Source organism: Myzus persicae, unplaced genomic scaffold (genome assembly GCF_001856785.1).
Source record: "Myzus persicae strain clone G006 unplaced genomic scaffold, MPER_G0061.0, whole genome shotgun sequence".
Classification (NCBI taxonomy): domain Eukaryota; kingdom Metazoa; phylum Arthropoda; class Insecta; order Hemiptera; family Aphididae; genus Myzus; species Myzus persicae.
Window position 1 is genome coordinate 168,335 of NW_019101938.1, and position 12,446 is coordinate 180,780.

Consider the following 12,446-nt stretch of genomic DNA (forward strand, 5'->3'; position numbering starts at 1 on the left):
AAATAAGTTAATGATGTACATACATACTGTATTATAAATAATATATTTATATTGATCCATCATTGCCATTGCCAAATGCCAATTGCTATATATATCTATGTACAATGCACTCTCGCTAATTTCCTCGGTCCTTGATAATATTATTCTTATTCGTATTAGAAAACAACGGCGGCTGTTACATATTCTGTTCTAATAATAAATCCTGTTACAGGCGTCACGCTTCGGCCGATTAGTCAGCGCCGGTGGACGCCGAGTGCACACCACTCGATGATCGTATCCCCTCTTTATCCATATACATGCTTATATATAATGCTATTTTATTTAAAGCATTTTAGTGACTACAATACTGTGGTTTCAGACATTCACAAATAGCTGAACCGTTCGCACAATCCACAAAACCCAGGGCTATCTTAGAAGCTAATCTCCATCAGTCAAATACACTTTAATCAAACAAAAATGGTTTACTCTTCCGACTTTTACACTTCCCGCAGACCGGCGTACTACAAGCCGGCCAGTTCTTATTCAGTCACCGTAAGTGTTTTTGTCATTTTTTGATTTTTAATAATTACTATTAATTAAAAAATAGTTAAGTTGTGTCGTAACTGTAAGCGATTTGATGATGTCAGTAAATGATAAATTAAAGTTATCAACAATTACCCTCTGACTACTAAGTCATCTGCTGTGCCGTCCTAAGGTGTCTGAAGTCTGAAGTCGATGTCTTTACCACCCATAATTGTTAATGGCCACATGGACCCCGTATATTATCTTTTATGTCATATTTTTGATGATTTGACAATAAATAGTTTTATTGGTAAAATTAACGTGGTGTGAAAACTAAAAAGTTCCAGAATGCAATCCGAACATATTTGACATATTTTGGCACGGAGGTCTCTCTAAACCTTACGACGGCACGCCTTGAAACTTTCATTAACAAATAAAGACATACTTCCCTAGCTCATAAAGAACACCTCCATCACAGACAATGTATATCAACTAAAAAACTGAGCAGTCATGCAGTGGCTTAATAAACTATGAATTCTTTGCGAGGGGGGTAAAATATTTAATAGCCGCATTGAAAAAAAATAATTGTATATATTATTTGATATATTTTGTACTTCAAAATATAAACTACTGAGGAATGTATAATATGCCGCTCACATATTACACCATTATTTGGCTGTGGTGGAAGTAGGGATCTAACGACATCGAAAGAAAATACTAATAGTTATATACTAAGTGTGTTTGTGTATGTTCGACAACGATGACGACCATATTGCATTATAAGTTATATTGAATAATTAGTTAGACGTTATAAAATAGATTATTTTTTACATCAATAAATTTTATTACTTATTATTAATTATTAGTCATTACCAACACCAAGCACCATCAACATATTTCCATGAATCATGGGTATATTTTTTCAATTATTTATAATTTAACACTTATTTTTGTACATTATGTTTATTTTATAAATTTTTTATAGAATGTTCTCGAGTGTATAATTTATGCGTACCAATATTTGGCGACTTGACCATTTCTGGGGCTCCGTATTTATTAATAACGCTAAAGCACAAATCTAAATTTAAGTTTGTAAATTCTTTTAAACTTTCTTTCTTACACACAAGAATTATCCAATACATTAGTTAACAGAATTATTAAAAAATAATATATAAATAAACTTTATTTTCTCTAGGACTCTAATAATTGTTACCTCTATTATACATTCGACACACATTGAATTCTATAAAAAATGAAAATTCTTGAACTGCATTGATAGTAACAATTGTATACATTGATTACCTATACACTCGATTATTTGTATGATATAGTTGTGTTATTTAGTACCCACCTAGTGGCTAGTAATTTTAAGTTGATTTTTCTTTAAATTGTTCGTTTAATATTTTGATAATAGTCAAGATTTGTACTTATATTATAATTATTATTATATATTTTTTATTGTTTTAAATAATAATTTGTTATATTATGGCATAATATTACCTATAACTATTAAGTAGGCACAATGTCGATGTTGTAAAAATACTAGTAGCTGTTAACTTCTTAAGTGTTACAAATTATACAGATTTATAAAATATCTATAAGTAAGTTACATAATGTGTTACAAATTATTTTTAAATTAAGCTTATATTGTGTACTCATGACCCATGGATTATAATAATTATTGTAATTTATTCATAAATTGATGTATCACTAAAATATTATACCGGTCGTTACTGTAACCAACATATACACACGCACATTTTAGTCATAACTTAGATACCTATACCGATTAAATTCCCGTTTTTTGCATAATAAATAATACATATAGGTATAGATGTACTTATCAGTGTGTGTGTGTGTGGGTGTGTGTGTTATAGTCAGAGCGTCACCAAGAACACGGGCAACCCAAACCGGCCGCGTTTACCAGAAACACGGTTCGTGTCCCGTGGCACAAGGTCCCCAATGTCCCCCGTCCCAGTCAGGTCCCGTTGCCTTATCTAGTGTTCGGGAGAAGAGGCGAAGTAAACCAATTGCAACGGGAGTTCCTCGGGGCCGGCAACGAAACAGACGTAGAAACGGAAACGAAAGCGTTGATTAAGTCCGCACTAGCTCGCAGACACTTGCACGAAACCGAAACGATACCTTCCAAGAACCGCCTGAACCATTACCGGGTGGATACTGAAGGGCACGAGGGGCACACTCGGCGGCGGATACTGTTCAGCTCGTTGCCTCCGACGCTTTACCGATATTAGAATTTTGAACAGACGATGAACTGCCAAACAATGTTTATTATGCCGTTCCTCGACTGATAAACAAATAACAATAACATTTACGATTTTCACTCGTTCAGCAGTCGTGTCAACTTCTATATGTATACATTTACCGCAATAATAATATCATTTTAATAATTACATTTATATAATAATAATTAATTATACATTGGTAAAAGGTGTTGGTAATATTACATACATACATACATACATACATACATACATACATACATACATACATACATACATACATACATACAATATACATACATACATACATACTTATGTACATACCTACATACACAATATATACAGCAAAACATAATATTACTATTATCCGGCGTTGTAGAGGAATTATAGACATAACTATATTATATTAGATTTACAGACGGTAGTATTGTGACAGGATCGTTACACTCGTTAAAGACAATTTTGTATAACATGGTACCAAGATACCGGAGATTTTTTTCAATTTTCAATTTGTTATACTTATTGTCTACGAATATCGGGATGTTTTATATTAGATATTAGAAACAATTATTTAAAAAGACAGTATAAAGAAATGCGTGACGTGCGCGTTGTGTTTTATATGTATATAGACGCCCAGCAGATACTCTGTGAGCTCGTCGTACAGCACACCTGCGCCGATTGAAACAAGAAGACAATATGAATACCACACTGAGCAACGCGTCGAGTCCTCAGGACGCCCGGGCTCAAGCTACACAACAGAGAAGGTAACCCGTACAAGTTCCTCGTCTGATGGTCGTCCAGGAGGTTACCATTCGTCTTATTCAACAACCACCAGTGGTCGCTTGCCCGGAGGCACTCCCACCTACCGTCACTACTCTTACCGCGTCTAATTAATTGACTGGGAGCCAAGAATCGAAAAACATAATATTATTATATTACCCCTATAATAATGTTATTAGGTGTTGTTATACCTACATGCAATCATATTATATATATGTATATGTACACGTATAAATACTAATTGAAAATATATATATATTATGAAAAAAACTGCGGTTTAATATAACAATATTTACACAATACGCACGCACGCATTTTTAATAATAAACTATTATATATTAAATTAATAACTTATAACTGGTATATAGAACCTAATATAGTTTATTTTATACAGTTAGTTAATTTTAATATCGACACACGAAACATATTACATATAACAAGCACGTTACAAAAACTACTACTGCTATTACTACTAAATTAATTTTTAAAAATATAATAATATTATATAATTTATTTCGATATTGTCGTTATCGTTGTTGTTGTTGTTATTGTTAAAAATAAATATTATTTATTGAAAAAAATATCTCGTTATGTGTCAATATTATTTTATTTTCAACTTTTTTCCTACAAATGAATATTATTTATACTTGATTACAGCCACTGTATTCGTCCGATGGCTATGATTTGCCACCTACTTACTATAAGGTAATTATTAATTGTCTAATATTATATGCATTCACAAAATATAATACAACATCCTTAACTATTAAATATTTGTATGATACCTAGTGGATATAGTTAGGTGCCTATTACCTAATTAGTCCAGTACTTACTAGTTAACTGTTCCTGGATATAATAATATAAACCTCTATTATATTTTTTTTCATAGCCTAATTGTCAACTAAGATATAATATCCGGTAGAAATTTAGTTCTTCTTTATACATTTTCTCCCTGTTAGATTTCGATTTCGATTTCAATAAATAATGACTATACCGAATGTTTATTACTGTCTCACTGCAACTATACTCAAACTGTCCCGTCACCAATAATTTATAATATGGTGATGCGTCAATTTCCATGCAATAATATTTTTTTAAATGTAAGCACGTATTGAAGTATCGAAAAAAATTACCTAAGCAGAACTAAGTGAAACACTCCAGGTCTCCAGCACTTATATAATTGATTATTTATATAAATACATAATTAACCAGCTAGCAAATAAAGGTAAAAATAATGCGTATTTCTTTTAAAATAATATAACACTTAAGTCCACACTCAAGACCCAGTAGTCAATACTATACTATACTTCGGTCTTCTACTATCAGAAATTTAGTATACGTATTATAATATAATACAAGTATAATAAACATAATATGCAATATCCATATTTGTTATTCTGGTTCAATGGGAAAAAATTATAATTTGCTTGCAGTGGAAATCTAAACTTAAGTTATAAACTCGTACGTATCTTGCGGATGGAAAAGAATTGAGATTTAAAAATAACATAATTAAATTAGGTAATTATTAGCATTTAGCGTACTGCGTACACACATTTTGAAGAAGCAATAGAAGGGAGAGAGAAAATTGTATTTTTAATATTTATTTTTTACAGCCAATATGTATTATAAGTATGTGGTAGTTTATAGTTTAATAGGTACGCGAAAAATAGCCACCCAATGGTAACATATTATGTTTTTTGTTTGTGTAACTAATATTTTAAATCCTAAAGAAGTACATGGCTAAGATTTTTGTTGTTTATTGATATTTGATGTAATGAGTTGTATTAATTATAGCCGGCAAATTCTATTAATATGACATTATAAAGTGTCAGGTTACAGTCTACTTTTTAACGATTATAATGTCTGGGCATCCGGCATCCTATTGAAAACTGCTTCTATTATATTATATATAATCCTATTCTTAGAAATTCATGAAAATTATTTAAAAATATATAATATATATATAAAATAATAATAATCAATTTAGTTATATTTTTCTATTTTTTTTTAGTAGTTTTTCGGATATTTTTAACATTATGTCTGTCCCCTTCTTTCAGTTAGGTTACTTTTTATGAATAGTAATTACTGTTGGTTGATTATTCAATATATGTAGGTTTTAAAATTTATAATTTATAAAAATATATACATCCTGCAGTTTTAAATTTAAACATGTTGGTGCTGTATGAACTATGTTGTCATTTAAAAAATTAAATATCCTCAGATTTGAGTTAATTTAATACTGTTTTAAGTGTATTTTTTGTAATATATAAGTAGGATAAAATAATTTACTTATGATTTATGAAATTTCAATAAGAATTTGGTAAATAATCACTCATATGTAAATATATAATACATAATAATATTTTATATGTATTCATATTTCATGTATTATGTTTATGTATAACTGTAAAAGAATATACCTATTGTATACTATATTATATTATATATTTATATAGGTAGTTACTAATATATATTGAGTATTATTGATGTACCTATTGTTCTATGTTACATCTAAAGTAGGTAGTGAAATGTAAGAATATACTTATATGTACCTAACTAAATTTCATAAATTTGACAAATCGCTAATTTTAAAACTATAGGTACAATTTTCGAAGTATTACAATACTTATTACTACAACGTTTGCGTGTATAAAATTATATAATATATTAGTGGATATGTATTTCATAAATCTATATTATTCTTATAATACCAACTTATCTTATGGTCTATTCGGCTTATACCATATTGAAGTACCTTTGATAATCAATCAACAGTATTCAAATATACTATAAACAAAAACAAAAAACAATAAAACAAAGATATTTTTAATTTTAAGAAACAACTATATACTGACATAGTTAGGTAGGTAGTAGGTACCTACTGTATAGTTTAGTAGGTACCAATTTACTCGTAGTTTACCATTAAAGTCGCGACACACGACTCGCGAGTGTTATTTTAAAACATGCATGTAGATGAAAATATGGTGTTTAGTGTGATTCCGTAGACAGCGTTACTGCAGCATATTTGATGTCGTGCCAGATGAACACATACTAATAATCACGAAGTACCCACCATTGGTGTGTTTTCTTTTTTAACTTATAGGTAATTAAATAATTTATACGGTAATGCAATATTTTTAATATTTTCTCATACTACTTAGCTTTTTTATTTTATAGAAATAAAATACCAAATAGTTAATAACTAATATTAAATAATAACTTTAAGTTAAATTATTGTTTTACCTTTAGTTAAAATATATGAATGCAATTTACAAAAAATCAAAGTCTATACTTTTCACAGATTTGCAAAAAAACAGCTTAGTTAATATGTTTATTTAGTTGTGTTAGGAACAATCAGCAATAAATATCCAATGCAAACAATTTTAGGATTATATAAGCCCACAAATAATAAACAAATAAAATTAAAAAATAAAATAAAGTATCCTGTTTAAAAAATAAAAAAATATTAATATTAGGAAACAATTTTTATAATTTAAAAATAAAAATGAATTACTAATTTAGGTAAATCACATTTAAAAAATATGTATTTAATTTGTTATGAGTGTCCTGTATAAATTGTTGTATACCTATAAATATAGAAAATAATATGTCGCTTATTATTTTTCATAAAATAAAATAAATACAATTTTACTAGGTATAATTATGTAACTGTATAAGTAGGTATTTAAAACATTTCTACGAGGAATGAAAATCTTTGCTCATAGGTATTAAGAGTATCATATTTGACTATTTGAATCTTTATCGTACTAAACAGTATACCTACATAATAAATCAGTTCAAGCCGATAATTTTATCAACGTTTTAATTCAACAGAATGATATTATTACCTAACAGTATCGATTTAGAAAAGTGGTAGCCAGTAGGTATTGATATTGTAACCATCGTTTAGCCATGGTTAAAATTGTTTTATGTACTTAATTCATACCCAAATAATGTTTATTGTATTATTATTTATAACTTAAATTATAATACATTATGGCATTTTACAATCATACAATCAAATAATTCAATTTCATTTTATATTCGGATTTTCTTGTCTTATTCGTTGGTTTTTTAACCATGGATTTTAGATCTATTAGATAGGTTTTTTTGACTTCTATATTATTATAGTACAGTATATTTTGAACTAGACTCGCTAGTTGAACCTATTTAAATAGGTAATATTTCTAAGCACTTTACTTTTTAAGTTATATTTCAGTGAGTTTTCAAAACAAAATACACACTTTGTATACAAAAAAAATAAAACTTTTCGTAAGCAATGTTATTAGTTATTATATAATAAATTAATATTCTAATCACTAATCAGGCGCATCAAGTATATCAGACGAGCACTACGCCCACTCCATTTATTTTGACACCGTCGATATCAACTGGGAAACCATCTACGAAAGTTTTACCTTACAATGGTTATCCTTATAATCACCATCATTACGTACCATTACACAGAAGATCAGCAGCTACAATTCATGGTGTTTTAGATAGGATAGAACATCGTCCACGATCTCATCCATCATACGACGCCACTGATGAGTATCTAAACTCCAGGAGTTCTACAGTGAGCATTAATTAAATTGATTAATAATAAATCGTAACATTTATTTTTTTTATTAATACTATTACTTTGATGGTTTTAGAACTTTGATGATGTTACGAGAGATATCCGGGCTCAAACCGCTGGATTGCTTAAACAAGTATATACTCCTTCAATCAGACCTAAAATATCGTCTGTGTCTAATGGATATAGTGAATTACCTGTATCACAACGTATAGAGTCTGATGCTTATATCGAAAAGATCCTTTCTGACTCAGATTCTTATCGCCGAGAAAACAATATTGGTATAATATAATAATAATAATTACCATTGTTATTTATAAGGTGTACAATATTAATAGCATTTATATTTTTAAAGGTAAAGGACACTTGGCTTGTGTGTCATATGCTGGTGGCAAGGCGTACCCAAGAAGAAGGCCACATTTGTCAAAAGAAGTTGACGACAATATCACTATGTTGTCTTATTACAATAAAACGAGAGAAGCTGTGGCGGCATCCTCAACAAATCCAACGGTTAAAATAAATAATACAGAAAGTCCGAAATATTGTCCGAAAAAAAAGTTAGAAGATGATAGTAAAAATAATTTTGATAAGAATTTAGCAGCTGACAAGAAAGCAACTCAATTAGGTTTGGAAAAAGAAACAGCTGAGAAGAAAGCAGCTCAATTACATGCTGAAGAGGAAGCAGCTAAAAAGGACGCTACTAGATTAGCAGCAAAAGAAGCAGCTCGGTTAGCGGCTGAAGAAGAAGCAGCTGAAGAGAAAGCGGCTAAAGAGGAGGCAACTCGACTAGCAGCTGAAGAGGAAGCCGCTCATTTGGCTGCTGAAGAAGAAAAAGCTCGACTAGCAGCTGAAGAAGAAGCAGCTCGACTAGCAGCTGAAAAAGAAGCAGCTCGACTAGCAGCTGAAGAAGAAGCAGCTCGATCAGCATTAGACCAGAAAGTCGAAGAAGCTGAAGAAACTCAACAATTAGTCAATGAAACTACGACAGAAGAAGAAATCGATCAATCTGAACAAAAAATAAAATTGTCTGAAAAAACTATAGATATAAGCTCAGAATCCCAAGAAACTAATGATGCTGCCATTGCAAAATCGTCAACTACGACCACCTCCACTGAAATAATTAACGAAGATGAAGGTGGAGTTAAAACTACAGCAGTATTTCAACGAACAATCAAAAAAACAACTACCATAACAAGTAGTACTTCTGTTGTATCTGAAAACGATGATGATATTAATTCAAAGGTTGAAATACAAGAGATAGTTGAAGAAAACGGTGACAGTGGTGAAGACGAACATGACACAGAGCATCTAGATGCTGCACAAGCTGAAGGACAAGAATCGTCTGAGGAGGAAGACGAATCAGAAGAGGAAGAAGAGTCCGAAGAAGAATAAAAAAAGTTCATTATATTAAAATACATTTGTATTTATATTATTTATTTCAAGATTATTAAAATCATTAAAATATTTATAATTTATATGGGTTAAGTTTCTATACACAGACACACAGTGTTTTAATTATTAATAATTTTTAAACATTCAATATTGTCGTTATATTATTGACAATAGATTAAAAGAGTTTGCATTTAAATAGTATAACATTTAACATCTTCAGTATTGTCATTTATTTATTATCTATAGAAGAAAATATATACAATATTTAAATTATTTAAATAGTAAATTTGTTAGTACCTAAGGATAATATGTATATTTCATTCTATCTTATAAATTGTTTAATATTTAGAATAAAACCACCAAAATTATGGTATGTAGGCCCTGTAGGTATATATATACAAATTACAAATATATCTGATATAAGTAGGTACCTGCATACATTGTAGACTATTTTTCAAAGGTAATACCTGTTTGGGGCAACGGTCAAGACATCAAGTTTGAAGTTAAGATGTAGGTAGGTATGTAGACTAACTAATTTGTAACAATAGAAATATACCTTATAATACTAATATACCTTTACTATATTATTATAATATATATTACCTATATTCTATTTAGTAAACCTTATTTATATAGAGTACCTGCCTACCTATAATAGTCACCTATTATCTAAATTTCTAAAGTTTGCATAGGAAGACACCCAGTGTTATAACATTGACATAATATGGTGCTTATGAGTTATAACACTATTTTATAAATAACATTAAAAACTCTATTGTCTTTAAATTAATATATTCGAACTTAAATCAGTAAATCTTAGTTTTTGTCCAACACTTAATATTATTATATTATATAATTAATTGACTAGGTAGGTACCCTACATTTTATAAGAAAACTAAACCTATTAGATTAAGCCTTGTGTTTATTAATTAATATTAATATATATATATATATAGCTGATAAGTATATATCTAATTAAATACAATAGGGGAGAATGGGTAAGTTAATTAATTTGATTTTAAAATTAAGGTACCTATTAAGATATTTAGTGGTCAAGTATATTGATGTTAAGATGTAAATTATATCAATAAAAATTATTGTCGAATACCCTTTTTCCTTGTGTTGTAATTTGTTTGTTTATTGAATTACAATAAATTATAATGTGACAAATGTGAAAAATGTATAAATGTATAATGCATAAATATGTTAACAATAAGGTGTCTACAGTCCTCTAAAATACTAAGTAAAACTAGTATGATATGAACTGCTTGAACTACTTTCCCCTATTGAGCATTACATACAGTACATACAGGGCCAGGTAATTAATAAGTAGCAGTAGTAGCACTATAAAGTATGCAGTGTATACTCTTGTATCTTGAGCCTAAGTACGTCATGTATCACAATTACTCCACCTGAAAAAAAGCCAAATAGTGTAAGGTCCTTTAAACCTCTAAAAGAAATCAAATTTTCAAACAATTTAGCTGTTGTTTGGAAATAATGGATACAAAGATGTAACTGGCACAATGCATATGTACCTACACGCTACTAGCAAGTAGAGACATACAAAACTCTCAACCCAATAATTAGTGATAAGTAGTAAATCTAATGGGTGATCAAGGAATTGAATATACTAAATATTCAATTTGTGAGGAACTATAGTCAAAGAAGTGGGCAGTGGACAATTTTGAAAATAAAAACCAGGAAAAAGCAATGAGGAATGCATAGTTGAGTTACAGTATAGTATTGTGAATTTAAGGGAAAAAATAATGATTTACTAACAGCAGGAACAACTGTTGAAAGAATCCAACCTTACTATGGAAAAGACCGCTGAATTTTGTAGAACTGTGGAAGCAAGCAATGCATTTCATAATAATTCACTATATACATGTATTATTTTGTATTTATAAATGATTGTAATTGCACGATTGCAAATTGTATGTATAATAATATACTAGTATACTACCAACTAAGGTTTATAAATTATAAGTACACCTAAATCCTAATAAAACCTTGGCCACATATAACTACGATTTGAGATTATAATTATAATTATTCTAAATTGTGCATATTATAACAAAATTATCTGCATCAACGGACTTTGCAGACAGGCGTTTGTCTGGAAAGTAGCCAGAATTATCTGAAGACTTAAAGCTGTTATCCCTGATCCCTCATCATGTGCAATTTGGATGAGAAGTATAGTCAGTTAGGAAAGCCATGTGCTAAATTTCTAGTTTCTAAGTATATTTTAATAAAACACAACAATAAACTATATTGATGTATACAATAAAGAATTTTCTAACATATTTTTTTAAAATTGGCTAGTATGAATCTTTATCAAATATCTACCTAGATACTTATTATATTTTTTAATGGTGGCTACCATGAATTTATTTAAAATAGTACTGTAATAAAATCTTAATATAAACAATCGTAACTATGTACACTGCACAGCAACTACACATAATCATACAAATTTTAATACCAACAATAGTTACAGTATACTTTATTATATATCTTAACTAACAGATGGACACATCGGATATTTTATGTGTTTTAAACTTATGTTTAGAAACAAAAAAAAACAAACTTAGAAATTATTGTTGAATCCATGAACATAATAAAAAGTACATTAAAGAAACTCAACAAGTAGGTTGTAGGCTGATTGATAAATCAAAAATTGAAAAAATATTAAAAATTGCTTTAAAAAATCTTGGATAAACTATATTTTCTTCAAAATTGTTTTTTTTTTTGTTCAAAACGTAGTGTTATATTATCATTGTTTTTAAATATAAAATCACTTGTGTCTAACACTCAATAATTATGGTGAAATAGATACCATTACTATTTTAATATTTTAATCATATGAATTTATTGTGGTACATATTATTCATGTAATTTAGAAAAAAATAATGATAAATAATTGGGTTTATTAACTATGATGTGTAAGCCATTTTATT

The 12,446-nt window shown here is 29.0% G+C and overlaps 1 protein-coding gene across 2 annotated transcripts; it reads left to right on the forward strand.

Annotated features, from left to right (window-relative positions):
- Positions 1 to 294: 294 nt before the first annotated feature.
- LOC111030811 (uncharacterized protein CG45076-like) lies at positions 295 to 9,689 on the forward strand. 2 transcript variants are annotated; one of them, XM_022310500.1, is made up of 5 exons: positions 295 to 531; positions 4,179 to 4,226; positions 7,849 to 8,097; positions 8,177 to 8,378; positions 8,453 to 9,688. In XM_022310500.1, the coding sequence occupies exons 1-5, from the start codon at positions 457 to 459 to the stop codon at positions 9,487 to 9,489; spliced, it is 1,611 nt and encodes a 536-aa protein (XP_022166192.1). In that variant the 5' UTR covers positions 295 to 456; the 3' UTR covers positions 9,490 to 9,688. The 2 variants fall into 2 exon arrangements, with proteins under 2 accessions (XP_022166192.1, XP_022166193.1); XM_022310501.1 differs by lacking the exon at positions 4,179 to 4,226 and having other exon boundaries at positions 8,453 to 9,689.
- Positions 9,690 to 12,446: the final 2,757 nt, after the last annotated feature.